We start from the raw sequence: 18,285 nt of genomic DNA on the forward strand, positions 1-18,285 counted from the left end.
CAGGTTAACGTTAAAAAATGTGTGTACCGCAAACCTGGATCCTTCAGTTCTCTGACATGAAATACTAGAGCCATTTTCAAATTTCCCACACTCACACGCCACTATTTTCAGGAGATGTCATAAGTTTTGATGAATACGATTCTCAGTTTACTTTTTTCATTTTTTCTTTTCACTTAAGTGTTTATATTTTTATAATAACCATATATGTGCTATCATAGCTATTCTCTCAAACATGTTGCGTACTGGGGTATTTAAATTCCTAGGAATGCCAATTTGTTGGGGCGTAATGCCTTTGGTTTAAACATGGTTAAAAAGCTAATGTTTAGAATATAACTTTACCCAATCAAACCTACTGATGCATCAATTCATTATGAATTACGAACAACAACTGAAAATGTACTAAGGAATACGTATTGTACGCTTTAAAATTGTTTAGGTCGACACGCCTAAATGACGAGAATCTTCGTCATCCATCCGGAACGTTCGGGAAAAAAATGACGAGAATTCTCACCATCCGTACGCAACGTGTTAAGAAGTCACCCACAAGTGGAAAAAAGTGTAAAAACACTACAGAGGGAAAATCAATTATCTTGCCAGTTTTTGAGTCGAGATCTCCGCATTCTACAAACTCTAACTTTTAATTGACCAGGAGATCTTAGACCTTGAAGATTTTTTCACAGGGGATACGGTTTCAAATCCTGGTCAACGCAAATGGCTTTCTCCTCCGTGGAATTTTTGCACCACCAATAACACCCACATAACACTAAAAAAAAATCACCAAAAAGGTTTTGATCATGACAACATCATAAAATCCATAGTATACACAACTACTATCTCAACTTTTTAATTTGAGTTTCCACAAAGTTATGCCAGATGGACATGCAATTTGGTATCTTTCAATGCCTTTATCTATTATAGGGTGGATGAATTTGCAAAATTATTTCCTTCTTACATGAGATTAGACTTTACTTCACGGGATACACTCTTAATCCTCCACTATCTTTAAACTTAAAGCCAGCAAAACTACATCTATAATTCAGAGGTGTAGTCATAAATTTTTCAGTGTGGGAACGCCTAATATTTTAGACATATTGTACGCAAAGTGCAATTTAGTTTGGTTGTATCTCTATGATTTCCTCCGATAGCTAAAGATCAATGATATCACAAACAACTTTGAACGAGTCTTTTGGGATGAATTTAAGAATTAATCAACACAGATAAAGAAATAAAACACTTGGAAAAATTCCGCCCAGAATGTAGTTTCCCACAAGCTCCCAATCCAATACACCATTAAGATTTTTTTACTTAGCCATATAACTTAAATCTCTCAAAGCCAATCATTGACTGAAAATTTTCAACTTTGGGGAAACTCAAATCAAGTTTAAAAACTGAACGTGATCCTGGAACAATTTTCATATATGTGTAACATATCACAAATAATTTAGGTAGGTACACAAAATACAGAAAATTTGACAATAACTATTTTCAATGATCCAACTTCGTCATGCATTAAGAATTATGAAATGACGAAATAAAAAAATCACAAATGACTGCAACACAGAACATACAAGCTGTCTACAGAGTGCAGTTAAAGCATAAACATATCCAAAAAAAATAGCAAAGGTAACAAAATCTTCATGCAGTTTACCATATTTGGGTAGCCAGTCTAGCTTGTGCCACTTAGAAAGCAAAATTTTTTTAATGATACAGCATTACAGAATAAAAATAGGAATTCTTCAATTCCTAACTGCATTCGAATTCATTATTAGATACAAGTATTCCACCAAAAAATCTCACAACACTTCCTCTTGATATCAACTGCGGCAATCAGAATTACTGCCCACAACATAATACACAAGAGGAATTAAAGATATAAGTCACAAGGATTTGACAATTATTAGTACCACAAATAATGATACACACAAGCAGTAAGAGTTAAAGGAGAATACGTAACTGTTTTACTATGACTTATTACGCATAAAACAGGGAAATGCAATCTCATTTTTGTATTGCATATCTCCATAGAGGAAATATGTATACATTTAACACATTCACTTAAGGCGCACAGTGCAATTGGGTGGGCAGGACGGTTAAGGTCTTTATACTTTACAAATGCAATCTTTCATTGAAATCTATTCCAAATGATGCATTCTTACACAGCAATTGAAATTTGAGAATTAACATTTTTCCATTACAGCTACTGCTAAAGCTTCTGCCGACTGAAGGGCAGATTATTATAAGAAGATTAACTGCATTTCTTGTACACTGCCAATAAAGTCACAGCATATAACAAATTTCTAATTTTGAATTCCTCTCGGCATAAAATTTTCTTCCTGACCAACAATTCTATGACATTTTAATAATAATAAATTATATTTTAAATTACATTTAAAAAGTAGAGCAAAATATGAGTAATTATTTTAGACACATACCACAAACAAGGTTTAAAAGCTCCAGTGCAGGAGCCATGCTCTTTGATGAAATTCTAAAAATTTAAGAAAGGTGGCAATATATGATAAAAATAGGGTATACATTTGAGTTGCCATACTTGAAGGCTTTTAAGACATGTTTTTCCCAAATAAACTCTCTCATGAACACCACATTGAAGGTGCATAATCCAAAAAGAAGAGAATTTATAATATCTATAACATTTTTTGTGCCATCATTTAGGTTTGTCGTAGCATATATACTTCCTGATTAGGGGGTACACAAAAACTAGCCACAAACAGAATCTGATGATACTGAGAGAATCCATAAAATATAAATTCTTTTATCTATTAGTCAAACTACCACTACTCCTTCTTGGTGATAGTTACCAAAGTAAGGAAACTTTGACACGATTGGAATCATATCCTTTTCTTTCTGCTCAGTTTTCTAATCTATTAAAGACTAATTATTACTGCACTTACTCAGATCTAAGACTAATATCCAGCAAGGTAAACACCATCTTTTTGAAAGTACAATGATACCTGGAGATATGAGTTCAATTCGTTCCGTAACCTTGCTCGTATCTCAAAGCAATTTTCTCCATTGAAATTGCTTTAAATGCCATTAATTTGTTCCAGCCCCAAAAATGCTACCCCAATTGTTTTTGTTACCAGTTTTTGAATAAGAAAAATGTGTTCATAAAAAACAGATATTGTCTTAAACCAGAATAAAAGAAAATGTTAGACAAAAAAAACTGGTTTTTTAATGTGTGTTTCTATCTTGGTCACTTAAATGCAACTTACACACAACTTAAAATACTAGCTGCATGCTTAATTTAAGTCACTGCTTTTCTCGTCACAGGTCTTCGCCTTTTCCACCAGATTCAAAAATCACCATCTGTTCCTCATATTTCAAATTTCACTCGCGTTTCAAATTCAATTTCGCTCGACAGCTTGTATACACCACCAAGTCGAAGTTTGCTCTGAGAAAATGGCTTGGTGGTGTAACTGGCTAACACACCTGACTGGCGATTGGGAGATCCGGGTTCGATTCCCAGCTAAGTCAAATATTTTTTCACAGCGAACTTCATCCTTCGGTGTCCTAAATTCGTTCGGTGGCATTCTTTGCACATATGTATTACAAAAATAAATACTTTTGCATTATTACTCAGTTTACATGCTCAGTCATTGCTCTCCACACATTGCATTAAGAACAAAACCAAGTGAAACATCATTGCATGAAAACAGAGAGCAGAATCACCCCATGTATGGGCAGCGGCCTATCAAGGGGGCATGACCAGGATTGCCGCGCATAGGAGTAAATGGATGGGGGTGCCCTTGAAACTCTTTGAACCTAAAAATTTTTAGTCCGAGCGAATGTGAATTTTGGCCACTGGGTATAGGATTTCAATCTTAAGGGTACCCCCTCCAGAAAATCCCACAAAATGTACCCCTTTTTCCAGAAAACTACCGGATATTTTTCTGGTAACTATTTCCCTGAATATCAATCTATAACAGCAATCAGCTGTAAACCTGAGGGACTTACACTGAGAGACTGAGGGAGGGATTACAAATTGCTCAGATCGCAAACCTACATCTTCTGGTGGATTAAACTTATCATAGAATTCTAACCCCATATTTACTAAAATTTTCCTTAAAGTGCCCATTATGCCATCCACACTACATAAATAGACACTAAAGATCTGTCAAAATCACAGATAAGTAAACTTCAGCACATAAATTGTAATTGATGGCATGGCACATAACCAATCAGTTAACATACTTGCTTCTTCCAAATGCGATGGTGAAAATTAATCCATTATGATGAGAACCAAAATCTGAAGCTCAATGCATATTTCCATTTTTCAAATCCAAGCACCAAATATCGATCCTTTTCACTGAACTTCCTTTCACAATTAACTTTCCAAAAATTAGCCTTACATCCTTCAATATTTTATATAATTCAATTGATATAATAATATTCAATTGATATAATTTATATAATTCAATTATATTATTTTATATAATTCAATTGATGGTGATGTTATCTAAATTATAAATTCTCCACCATTAACATGCAGGACCAAATCCCTAATATGTATATAAGAATTGGATTACATTTCACGCCTTTGGGTTCAATCAGATTTGACCAAATCCTTGAATACCTGCCATACCTAAAGATTCAATTAATCAAAATTTGTGAAAGAATGCAAGAGAAACAGCAATGATTCAAGCACTTACACAGAAATTCTAGTTTTTTTTCATAATTTCCCACTTAACGTACTGCAAAACCATATGTAGGTGGATTACATGGGGTATGGGCCTTTGGAGTCCGAAATTTCACTTATGACTGCAAGATAAATCTTAATCTCCTGATAAATCCAAAAGGGAAAAGATATTGCATCAGGTTGATATGTATATATGGCATATCTGTTTCACCCTCAGTTTTTCACTGAATAGCACACTCGCAAATTAAACATTCTTTCATTAGCATTGAAGACACTATAGACCTCATTCCTTTCCCAAAATATGTAAAAGACAATAACTCGCACACTCCTATTTTTCCATGTATCTTTGAAGCCATAAAGTACGACAACCCGGAGTTAAATATTAAGAATGCTCTCATATAAATAGGGATTGATCTGATAAGAGAGACAAAAGGTTCAAAAATATAAAACCAAGAGACATATACCATATGATATAAACATAGGTTACATACACATATCAGAGGCAAAGAGGTTACATACACCTGATATTAAGAAAATATATAAATAGGTTTCCATAAGTTTATGCTAGATAAAAAAAACCTGCTAGAATGGAGGGCACACACTGAATTGTAACTGAAACCATTCCATTTGTAACAATGGCAAATTATGAAATCATTAAATGAGAAAAACAAATAAATTTTATTTTCCACCCCCTATCAACCTTCAAAGGTGAAAATAGCAAAAATTGCAAACAGGTGACTTTCATAATAGATTTCCATAACCTGCTGTAAAAAAATCAGCACATTCTGGCTTGCAGGGAATGCAATCAACCTTCAAATGATGATTTTTCTCTTCTAATGAGAATTTTAGATAGGTATGGATTATATTCCCAGTTGAAAGTAAAGTACGTTGGCAACTCTTCCTCTCTTCAAAGTCTACTTCATTAGAATGATCCACATTTACTAATTAACAAATTTATTATTCTCATTACGGGAATGCAAAGATTCATAGTAATTGAGTAATGTAGTTGGGACTTCAGTAAATATCTGTTAATACCGAGGGGCAATGCAAAACATGGTTTTTTTGTAAAATATGATGAGATATCAGCAACATGTTCATCAGACTTTAAAAGAGAAGATGTCTCTACTATGCTACAATAAATCTCAACGTTGACCAAGGGTGCTAGTTTGCAATCATCTCTTAGAGATCATGCATGAAATATGCAACCAACTTAAAAGGGGGATGATTTTTCTCTCTCAGTAACATAATCTTTCCTCTTTCTATTGCCAGCAGAAGTCTTTCATTCATCAAAATCACCTCAACTACATTTCAGAGTTGGTGAATGATACATGGCATGTTTACTAAATCACAACCTACCACTTTAAGTCAACATAACTGAAACATTGCTTCAACAATGTTACAGGCGTTACATTTACATAACAATGATACATTTATAACATAATAATACTTGTTTTTACCTTTCTAATAGGTCAAATAAGTAAACTTCTGACAACACTTTTAAGTCAGCGATCAGATAATAGGAGCAGAAATATTAAAACTAGTGCAATGACTAAGAAAATGATTTTAAAATGAAAGTTAGCTTTGTAGAGCAAAGATAACACATCTCAGAGGGGGATAGAGGATTGGGAAAAGCATTAATGTTATCAGTGAAGAGATGGGAGGTGGTAAAATCTCCAAAAAGAATATCAGAACCTACACATGAGCCATTACAGCAGGTTCAACTATTTGTTAAACAAACAAGAATGTGCTGATCATATAATTTAATGAATTTTACTAGACATAAATTTAGTGAATATGTATGTACTTCTAACTTTTCTTTAAAATTTCCTAAATTCGAGATAGTAAAAAATGAGAGAGCTCGCTACAGATATCTCCCTCCATTGCATTCCATTGCAAATTCTAAAATCTAATGAGTATACCAATTTTCAATGAAATAAAATTTAAATCAAACAAATACTCTCCTCCTCATCCATGATTTCAAAATAAATCAACCAAAAGCCATTTGAGATAAACAGATGAACAAACTGGCAGGGGATTCACTTTTGAGGGTACATCATTGAGTTCTTAGGACATACAGACATATTTCAATCACCACAAGTAACATACACTAATAACATTATAATTATGTGAAAGTAAAACGCAAGTTAGTGCAATCTGACAATACTTGACTGTCGTGCAACAATGGCTTGGTGCTACATGGTTATTTGAACAAGCTCAGTTTTGTAACACCTGGAGACATTGACCATGATTTTTTAATGATACATACAGCTACTGGCTGGTAGCATGAGATTTTAAAATAAACATTAATACTACTTCCACTGAAGGAGACTGTTCACACCCAGATATTTTCAATGCTTGGTAGATTAGTATTAATGTATCATGAGAGATTAAGGATTCCAAATCAAATTAATAATTTCAAGACATGAAAATCTTTACCCGTCGCAATGAAAAGTAGAGGCATGATACGGATAGATATCACAGATCAACTACATATTGCAAGATTTTTCAATGAACTTAAATTTTACATTTATGTAACTTCTTTTTAAACTGGGATATCATTATCCCAAAGTCAAAATATTTGGATGTTATGAAACATTTTCTGTGACGCAAGTACTGCAATTAATGGACTCAGTTCTATCACACATAATTTGCTTTCATGGATTAAGGAATACCCCGGATGTACTGTTAATTTAATTCAGGACATAGAACTCAAAATTATTGTCCTTCCAAAATTTTGCTGTGACCTGTATTTATATTCTCTGCATCATGAAATTATGCAATGCTTAAATGAAAAAAGGCAAATTATGGATAAATTTTAAAATAATTATTTTTCAAGCTTGGAATACTTTTGAGGAAGGGAGTTCACCCTGCAACTCTTGAAAAACTTTCACCAGGCATCACAAAACTGAGCTGAGGAGTATAACAGATTAAAGTTAAGCCAAAAACCATTTAAACCTTTAAGTATACCTCATAAAATAATGAAATTAATTGATTTAATCATTTTCAAACCTACGAAATGCAATTTTAATCGCTTAATGGGTCTATTTCAGTCAGAAATTTGTTCAATACCAATGTCAAATTGGTAATTTAAATTATTTCACTATAACTTAACATATAAAGGAGTGGGAACATTAATTTGACATCTAATAATGATTCATCAGAATAATAATATAATATATTAATTGGTACCAAGGATGGGGAGATAAAACATACATGAGTGAATGTCTAAATCACTTATGTTCAGCAAGAAGGCATGCAGTTTCATTTGGATGAATCATTCTACCACTGAAAGCCAAGTTTCTTGTCTCACAGTCATATTAAATGTCTCCATTCAGTAAAACCTAACAGTTCTTTGGGCAACAGAAAATTGTGTTTCCTACTCGGTGCGTGAAGGGGATATTTTTGAATGATGTACTTAAAAAAGGGATCACTACAGAAGTTATTACTTAAAACAACTATTGCCTAAAATTATATTTTAATATTGTGTCAAAAGTGAGTCAGAGAGCACTGCAGAATGTGGTGAGAAAAAAACTCGAGTGCAGGGGGTTAACTTTATCAAATTTCAAAATCAGCACTAGTAATGATCCACCAGTCAACATGACGTACCATTATAGCTGGGGATCGTACCCACTGATCTTCCCACTGAAGAACGATAACTTGAACCTCTTTCTGCAGCCATCATGGCTTCCTCCTCTTCCCACGGCCGTGGATGGTCCATATTTCGGGACGGAGCTGTCAAAATTCATCAAGTACTCAACAGCACATTCTTCACAAGCACAACTACACTCCTCTTGATTCTGAGAGTACTCACATGATATACAACTGTTTAACATAGTCCCCAAATATTTTAGCATGAATAACTAATACCTCTAATGGCTACTCAATCCTAAAACCTAATACCATAGCAGCATATATACAATATCAGTCATAGTAATCATTTTAAATCATCAATGCCCTCAAAAATACTAAGAGTAATCACTCACACATGAACAGCAAACAAAATCTATCACCAGGTATTTCATAAATACCCGATATCTTGATAACATAAAAAAAACTTCAGTTTATGCGTGATCAAGACATCCACATACATGGATGTGACTGGTTGAAAGGAACTTTCTTCATAACTAAAATCAATGGGTATTAAACCTGTCATTGTTAAGAGATAGGTTGTATAATCACAATCTAATCTATGGAAACTAAGACTTCATTAAATACTGTAAATGCTGCATTAAAAGTTAATAAGAGCATCATTAGTAAGGTCAAAATTAAAAGTAAAATAATCATGAACAGATCATCTATGTTTTTCGATCATCCCAGAGGTGTATGGATGGAAAAAATGTTTACCGTACCGTACTCATAATTATATGTATGTACAAATCATGAGCAAGGGTATGGCGGTTGTATGCAGTTATACTCCTTAATTTAGAAAATCAGGATCTTTGAAGCCACAGTCAGTGTATCATACAATGAAGGCTCTACCCTCCACTACTAAAGTAAACAGGTGCTCCATATAAATTCATTCTAAAAAAGCAGACACTAACCATGTGCCTTATGAACATCTAATTTAACTTATCTCAGAAAAAGGCTAAATAGCTATTTAGAGATGCATAACAAACCTCCAAAATCACCTGTAAATTGTGTCAATCAGAAGGGATCTTGCTTGACACCGCTACCAAGCCCTAAATGAACTCAATATTAAAAAGTTTATTTTTTTACATCTTGAATCTTTTGTAAATATTAATGTCAGGGATAAATTAGAAATTAAGGTCATCAATTTGTGAGGAAATTTTACACTTCTTCAGTAAAACTTTAGGGTAACTAACAAGATCGAGTCTAACAATTAATATCATTGAGTAAGCATGCAGAAGAAAATATCCGAGAACATTTTGTACAAGTAGTGAACAAGCTGAAATAAGAAAGACATGTCCACAATTGGAGCCTTTTGAAAATATACACAGAGAAAGAAATGCCCGGAAAGAGGTTACTCTTCACAGCCTAGGAACAGAAATAGAGAGAGCATTTCTTTTTGAAAGCCAGGGTACTGGGCACTGAGAATAATTAAGCTTTGTTTGAGAAATGAGCATAGCTGTATGCCAAACCCTACACGTACCGACTTGCCATTTAAATGTAAAATTATGTATACATAACAGTTCAGTCGGTAGATCAAAAAACTAATGGTTCATTTTCCTAAGGCTTGTGCGAGGATTCATTTTCAAAACTGTGTTCAAAACCCAATTAAGACTAACATAAATTCCCAAGTAATAGAAAATATTTTGGTTGAATAGAATTTTTCCAACACAGGAAGAATATTTTTGTACTATTCAGCATTCAGGATGGATAAACTAGAACCTCACTCCAAAGGAATAACATCAAAATCTTGACTTCATGTAAAATTGTCATAAGAATTACGAACCAGGATGGTGCACTGGTCTCCACATCAGCACAGAAAGCAAAAGGCCTATCAGGCCGGGGGATTATTTTGTACTTCCGAAGATTAATTAACACATTCAGAGAGCTACTGGATCTTCAAATGGAACAATGAAGGCCATCACTTATTGAACTTCCACACACAGAGAAAGTAATGCCCTGAAAGAGGTTACTCTTCACAGCCTAGGAACATATGTATAGAGATTTATGTACTATGTATGTATAGGTATTGATTTAGTCGGTAGATCAAAAAACTAATGGTTCATTTTCCTAAGGCTTGTGCGAGGATTCATTGGATTTCAACCTCTGTATTTGGATACATTAGTGGGGTCACTTGATTTTGACAAATACAAAATATTCCCTTTGATGTGAACACTAGAGAGTCAATTATTCATCTTGCCAGCCCAGGTTCAAATGCTGAAGATTTTTTAAAGGAATGCTGAAACTAAATTACGTACTGTGTTGAATAAATTACATTAAAACTAATCCATCAATCAGATAGGACAATAGTTCCGTAGTAGTTAAACAACAATGCCTTAGTTTCTTTCCCCCTACCCTACCTTCCTTCCTTCAATTACCTTAACTATCCACTATCTCCACCAAAAGAGAATTTATCTTCCAGCAATTCATATACTACAACTAATATTGTAGCAACAATAAGGAAATTTCATCTAATGCCACAGACTTTTTTTATACTAACAAGTACAGCACCAGCTCTTCTTTAATTCTGGCATTTCAAATCCTCTCTGCCATGACCAACATCCATTTGCATACAATTAGGTACTTCATTTCTGTGATTACTGCTAGTGTTCAGAATCGCAAACGTCAACTCATTAACACGTTCTCTGCCACGGATTTTAGATTGATTCGCCCCTGTTCCGAATGGTTTTCCTTTCTCCTTTCCCTTTAATACTTAGATCCTTTCCACATCGGTTTTCATGAGCATTCGGCTTAATGCGCAGTGTTAGTCACGTCATGTACACAATACTGAAGTAGCTGTGACCAACGGCGTACTATGAGAGGCCAAAAAAAATTACTCATTCTTTGATCATTATCACCGAAACAGCATGAAGATAAAGTATGCATTTCTGTCAATATGACCAAACCAGCGTGAAGATGAAGTATTCGTTTCAGTCATTATGATCAAAGCAACAGTGAACGTGTTAATGGCATCGTAGTGCCAAAGCAAAATAAAATCAAGATTTCAACACTAGCTTCCAAGAACTTCGACAACTGGCCAAAGAATGCAATGATTTTAAAAAAATACACCTAAGGTAAAAATGAAATATAACTAAATTACATACTTTAAGACTTTAAGGTCTCTTTTATAATACTCACAGGCATTAACTGGTGACTCGTATCGCAAGCGGTTCACCGGCTCCCGAGCAGCAGAGGGCGTTCTCGATGCATTCCTTGGGTCTAAATGGCTCATCTTCCACTGCCGCATCTTCTCCCGCTCACGGACATTTTGCAAAAACACTTTCCCAATGCCAGTGGCTATCTTACTCAGCTCTTCTTCCTCTTTCTGCAATGTTTGTGGCGCAATGATGAAATCAAGAACATACACAACGCAATGAAACACCAACTGAAAGCTCAGGTGACATACATGACCAACAGATTCTTCCCACTTCAAATGTTCTTTAACATTTCCCACCCTTCTGTACCATACTTCTAAGGGAGGCTATGCATGTAATAGCAGACTTTCAATGTTACTATGAAAAATCAAGGACAAGATACACATACATAAAATACTACATACATATAGAGAGCAAGTGCCCCAAAGAATATCATAATTAATGAGTCACATAGAAATTCTACTTCTCTCCCAACTTAACACTTCTAAGGGAGGCTATGCGTGTAAGAGTGGACTTTCCATGTTACTTTCAAAAATCAGAGGCATGATATACAATAATACAATGCTCTAAAAATAGAGCAAGAGAGAATGAGTCGCATAGAAATTCTACCCCTCCCCCAACAAAGAAAGCATCAAAAGGCATCACAGGAGGTGAAGTCTACAACAAAGCGTTTAACCCATTCTCTTATACATTTGACCGAATCTCACAAGCAAATTGATAAAACATAAAGATCACTATTACCTAAAATTCAAGAAACTAAGGATTGTGATATCAGACCAGTGTGGAGTACATTTTATCCATCTAAAAATCATGCATTCTGTACCTAATTAAATGATAATTGACATTACATTTTGAAAATTACTGGTGAAAAGCTGATACCAACCCCATGCCGTAAGAATATCTAATTTAATTCATCTTCTGAATCATTTGAACACTTAAAAATTCAAAATTTTTAAATCAGGTAAATCTACTATGTTCTAATTACGTAAATGGATAGCACTATATAAATAATTTGTGTTGAAGTATCACTGTTTCAAAACATATTATGTTATTAACTATACAAAGCAGCAGACTTTTCCTCGTGCCATCAAGTGAACTAGTAATAAAACACAAGAAAATACTAAAATTTCAGGAAGCAACAAAAATTTTCACAACTACATTGCCTGATGCCTAATTCGCATAAACTAAGCCATCTATTCTATTTCAATGTATCTATTGGAAGCATATTTCAAAATAATATCACATACTTTTAGCTTCTGGTCTTCTGTCTGTTCAGCTGTGGATCCGTCGACTTCATCTTCATCATCAGAAATGGGGACTCCCTTGTATGTATCAGACCAACGACGCCTGCGTTCTGTAAAACGCAATTCAAAAGTTTTCACCTTAAGTCCATTTTGATATATGTATAGCCATTCAGTATTAAAAACGAATGACCCAAGTGTCGAGAGCCAGGCATATGTTATAAATATACTCCATTCCCTTTCCCGGGATTTAGATGACAATTATACCATAATACATAAGAATTTCATGAAAATTAAAATTATACATGAATAAATACTATCCACACCACCATGTAAAACAAGCTTCAATAATTAAAAAAATTGATTATTTAGATCTTTATCAGGAAAATTTTCTATCATCTTATAGCTACAACATTGTGAATAAAATCAAGACAAGAATATTAGTAGTCCTTAATTACAATAGAAACTCAGTGACTATCAGCTGACATTATGAATCAGATACAGTAATATTAAAACATATGGTCAAGCAAGTTTTATACCACAAAAATTGATATTTGTACAAGGATATTTTCTCAAAGTTTAAAGGTGGTGTCCTCAGCTCAACTGCAGCTTAGGAGAAACTACCTTTCATATCAGTATGACCAAGAACAAGAACAATCAAAAGAATTGCCAAAAATACTAGTTCTTTCAAACATCATGAAAGACTTAATGAATTCAACAATTTCTGTTTTTACAATGAAATAGTTTTTAACATCATATTCCTAGGAAATTTTAAGGATTTTCTGCACTATGAGCTGTATGTATAGCAAGGAAGCCAAGACAAACCTGGGTCAGTGTATGGGTAAGGAGGAGCAGGGAAGTCATCCCTCTCAATCTTGGGCTTTTCATTGGGTGCGGGTCGCTTGGCACCAGGAAAGTGGGCCAATTCTATTGGCTCTTCATTGTTCATGTGTGGTGACTTTGGGCGAGGGGTCTCACTCTGGATGCTCTCCACCAACACCTTCATCCCCGGCTTTGAAGAACCGCTCTTGGGCATGTAGTAGGACCCAGCTGTACTGCTCCCAGCTGACTTGGACCGTGAGTGGGCAGCTAAAAATAATTAATTTTTCCCATCTATTTGTATTCATGATATTGCACATAAAATACATGATTATAGTCTGACCAAGCACGGAAGGTGGGTAAGAGATACAAACACAATTCAATAGCTGAACACAAGCTCCGTGCCGCCACCCACCATACAATAGCTGAGGTCTGGTCAACCAGGGTGTGACAATTTAAAAAAAAGCATAGTACAAGTTTTTGCAATTACTAAGTATCACATAACTAAGTGGCAAAACTTTGTTATGTTAAGACTCTCTTTTCAAGTAATCACACATAAAAATCAAAACAGTAATAAATAATTACAAATCAAGCTCGCTTTTGAGTGACAATTTGTCAGAGTGGAGTACAATTCGTGACTCATTATAGTGCACATGGTTGACCAGACTCCGTCTATTGTATGGCGAACAGCAGGTACATTACTTGTGTTGGGCTCTTGAGTGGTGCCTTAATCTCTCTCCTGTCTTCCATGTTTTGGCAGACTATACACTTCTTGCCACATAAAAACTATGTGCATTATTAACTATCCATCTTTCAATAAAATGTTCATTGGACTCACCAACTGTCACTTACCTGACTAAAACTGTCAAAGGGAGGCTAAAAAAATTCCCTTCGAAATCTGTGCATGATCCAATGCATTTGATACTTCATAATTATAACTCCGCCTGTACATAAGAGCCTTGATTATACTTAAATTATGGTTGGTCTTTCAAGTAACCATATGCTGGATTATCCAATTATCACCTAACTTTCCCAGCTTGGACTTGAAGTGGGAAGCTTAAAAAAATATCTTTACCCATCACCATGTATGTACGCATTTACAATTCAACAAGAAAGATAAATCATAAAAGTTACTCCAACACAGAACTATGAAAAATTTAGCCTGATAGCACACATTTCAATCAATCAATTTTTGGATTACGTACCTCACAATCATTTCCCAATCAGTCCTTACCTACTTCCTATCCTTCCCTAACTCAAAACAACTACTTTTACAATCAAATGGGATCAAAAGTTGGAGGAAACATGCCTAAAAAATTAAATAGGAATTGCCAGAAAAAATTATCAAAATTTGATTATTCACATCTAATGCTTATCTGCTGTGGCTTCATCCTCCATTACAATGGATAACCTAAGTTCTATGGCAGTTCTGAGCAACTAGTACAACCTATTCTTGAAAAGTGGCTTTTACTCCCATCATTCCCCATCAAGAAAAGCACCAGCACTGAATACAGGTTCAAAAATTTCCTCAAGGTAAAATTAGCCAATAATTATAGCAACTTTAGAATTTTTTGACTTCATAGAATAGAATGAAGAATTCTTGAATGGTATATTACTAACCATAACATATATAAATACCATATTCCTCAACTTCCAGTACATATTCAATTTCACATGTAAACATTTTATTTTTCATAGTACATATAAACCTATTTCACACAAATTAAACCATTGATAGCCAAAGTTGAGCATAGTAGTGCCATTAGAGCATTCACCTGCACTCTACACAGTGGTCAGAACATCATCATCACTATCTCGGAGCAACTACGCCAAATCTTCTGCACTGTGCAACAAAATGCTATTTTTCTCCCAAAAATAGTGACCAAATAGTGCCAGGAAGTCGTTTTTCCAAACCCCTTTGCATTACACACTCAGTGAACAGAAGTGATCACTCAGTACAGTTTTGTGCACCCAATAATGAAAATTTCCTACCATATTACGAGGTACAAAATTTTCAAAAAGCATTGTAAAAATACTTATCTCCCAGAATGAGGGTTAAAAAAAATTGTGCACAGTACTTACATGGAGGACGGTGGAAATGAGGTGATGTAGGAGGCTTGTCATATGGATCAATTGGTCTCTTGAGGTAGCCATGAGTTGGCTCTTCTGTTAAGTAGCTGTATGTGTATATACGACTGATGTCTTCTCCGCCGTATTGCTGGCTTCCCTTGTATTCCCGCAGGATAAGCCCTGGGCTGCCCGTTCGATATCCACCCGAGTACTAGAGATGAAACAATGGCATTTTTAAAAATAATTCAAGAACCATTAAATACTTTATGCAATGCAAATATACACAATTTACAGTTACATATTCCTTTTGCCACTGTAAAACGCTGCCATTGTATAAAATCAATCAGGTTGGCATATCAATGGTCTGCAGCATATGGGTGATTTAATACCACATTTGCTCTTATACAAGATGCTACTTTATTCTTTTCAGAATTCTGAAATAAAGTAGATTTACCTTTACGATTGTAATCATAAGTCTTGAAAATATTCGAATCGCTTGATTTAGATATTTAAAGTTTGGAATTGTGAATATAACACATTATGTTTTCTTTAATGATTTTTGCTGTTTTCAGCACACAAGCACAAGTTAATCACGTCTGTAATTTTTAAATTCTTAATTGCTATTATTTAGTATCATTCAAACATACTTTTGTCTCTTATAACTAAAATATGAGAGATGTTGCATTAAAATCAGGTTTGTTACATACTCTTATATAGACAAAGCATGTAAATTCTTTTCAGCCATTTTAATTATCTTAAATGCTTGTCATAACTTACACCACTTGGTTATCCAATTGAAATATTCTGTAAAACATATAATATCCAGAGGAAATATAAATCATGAGTAATGATTTGGTCACTGAAATTTGGTTGAATTGAAGCTCCATTCTTCAATCCATCATATGAATGTGCATATGTAATATTATTACTGAGGAATTATTGCACAAACTCCACATGATGTAATCATAAACAATGCAGACATATAAAATAAATTTTTTCAAAAATATACAAATTATGAATTATCGTAAACACAATAACAAATTATTGGCCTTCACACTGTGAAAGAGAGGAAAAACTTTTTTTTAAAGTTAAGTTAAACAGGCAATGAAAATTGATGTTGTATTTCTAAATTGAAAATTCTGGATAATTTACGAGCCAACGGTAATTAACAGGAAAGCTCTCAAGACCAATAGACAGGGTCACTGTTGGCAAGAAGCTAAAAGGTAAAATAGTAAAATTCTAAAATGTTATGCATATAACATTCACAATCATCTATGGAACAAAATTTTAAATCTGAAAAAAATTCCAAGTCGACAGCAAAAGCTCATTAATTCTAACAATAAGCATGCTAAGTCAATCCACTGCCTGTACACCAGCGAAACTAACAGGTGTACATATTATCACTATTAACCAACCTTTCTTGAGAGGCTATTATATGGACTATAGAAAGAACCGTTAAGACTAGGAGTGCGGGATCTCATGGAGAACTGAAACCAAAACAAAAAAAAAACATAAAAATCAAACTAACACACAAAAACTATTAATTTTCAAACAAAAGCTCACTGCATGCTTTTTTAAACGAATACAAAAAAAATGTCAATTCACTATTTCTAATAATCATGAATGATATGAATCACAGGAACGAAATGAACTAATCAAAGGGCAAACAAAAACTTGATTATAATAGACATGCTCAAACTGATAAACAACTGATATCATTTCAAATTAAAAACAAAACACAAATCATTAATATTTGATACAAATGTGCATGCAGCTGAGCACAAAAAGTAGCTTTATTTATCACTTTTGCATTCAGATTTGATGAATATGAATTAAAAGCCTCTTCATGAGATACAAAAAAATGTAGCTTTGCCATGCAAAAATTGATTCCAGATCATGATAAAGAAAATTATTCACATACACATGAAAAAAACATATAATTTAACAAAATTCATGCATTAATAATTTTAACTCTAAAAAATAATATCATATCAATATAATAGTGAAACAAAACACAGTTCAATTAATGATCAGCATCAAACTACATTTAAGAAAAATTTAGTGGAAAAATAATAAGGCTGAAAACTTTGCAAAAATTCTTCAAGAAATAAAAGAGGTAAACACTAAACAGTTTAATAACATAGAGATTAAAATAAGATTTAGAATTTGCAGCAAGGACTTTAATCAATACATTCATGCTGACTCTATAGAAGGCGAGTAGCTTTTTCTAAATGCTCTGAAGAGTGAATGGGAAATCTTCTTCCGGTCCGCAGCCTATGATGCAGCCCCTCCCCCCTTACTTGTATTTCACTAGCCGAGCTGCTCATGTGGTCAAAATCCTTCCCTCCGTCCTTGCTGTCCTCCCCACCTGACCTGTGGCCATCACCCCCTCCTCCGTGCCCATTCTCCAGAGAACCGTTCAGCACTGTCCCATTTTCGGTTGGTCCCGGTCCGCATCGAGGATGCCAAATTGCAGCTCCTGGAATCACGACACCAAATACGCAGCGATTTAGACCATTTGGAATACCAAGATTCACAATCCCGAGATTACAGACTTTGAGACTCATGGTCACGTCAGGGTATGAAATGAAACCCAGGCTGTGAACCTTGCACACTTTCTTTATTTTAACTGTAACTAAAATAAAATTTTATAATCCCCCATTGTTTTTCTATCCACTCTAGTTTCAGAGAAAATTGAACCATAACTTTTAGTTTAGTT

The 18,285-nt window shown here is 34.3% G+C and overlaps 1 protein-coding gene across 14 annotated transcripts in view; it reads right to left on the reverse strand.

The window, feature by feature from the left end:
- Positions 1-18,285, reverse strand: part of LOC124153970 (actin-binding LIM protein 3-like) — a 248,334-nt gene that overhangs the window by 16,381 nt on the left and 213,668 nt on the right. For 12 of the 14 annotated variants that reach the window (XR_006863801.1, XM_046527416.1, XM_046527415.1 and 9 more), the window contains 7 exons: positions 17,867-18,045; positions 16,982-17,053; positions 15,579-15,777; positions 13,503-13,766; positions 12,684-12,790; positions 11,420-11,606; positions 8,261-8,386 (listed from right to left, as the gene is read on the reverse strand). Coding sequence is in view for 13 of the 14 variants with exons in the window: in XM_046527416.1 (XP_046383372.1) it covers positions 8,261-8,386; positions 11,420-11,606; positions 12,684-12,790; positions 13,503-13,766; positions 15,579-15,777; positions 16,982-17,053; positions 17,867-18,045 (1,134 nt within the window). In the remaining variant the exon portion in view is untranslated. The remainder of the gene's footprint in view (positions 1-8,260; positions 8,387-11,419; positions 11,607-12,683; positions 12,791-13,502; positions 13,767-15,578; positions 15,778-16,981; positions 17,054-17,866; positions 18,046-18,285) is intronic. The other 2 variants (XM_046527412.1, XM_046527413.1) reach the window with 2 other exon arrangements.

The sequence above is a fragment of the Ischnura elegans genome, chromosome 2 (assembly GCF_921293095.1).
Source record: "Ischnura elegans chromosome 2, ioIscEleg1.1, whole genome shotgun sequence".
Classification (NCBI taxonomy): domain Eukaryota; kingdom Metazoa; phylum Arthropoda; class Insecta; order Odonata; family Coenagrionidae; genus Ischnura; species Ischnura elegans.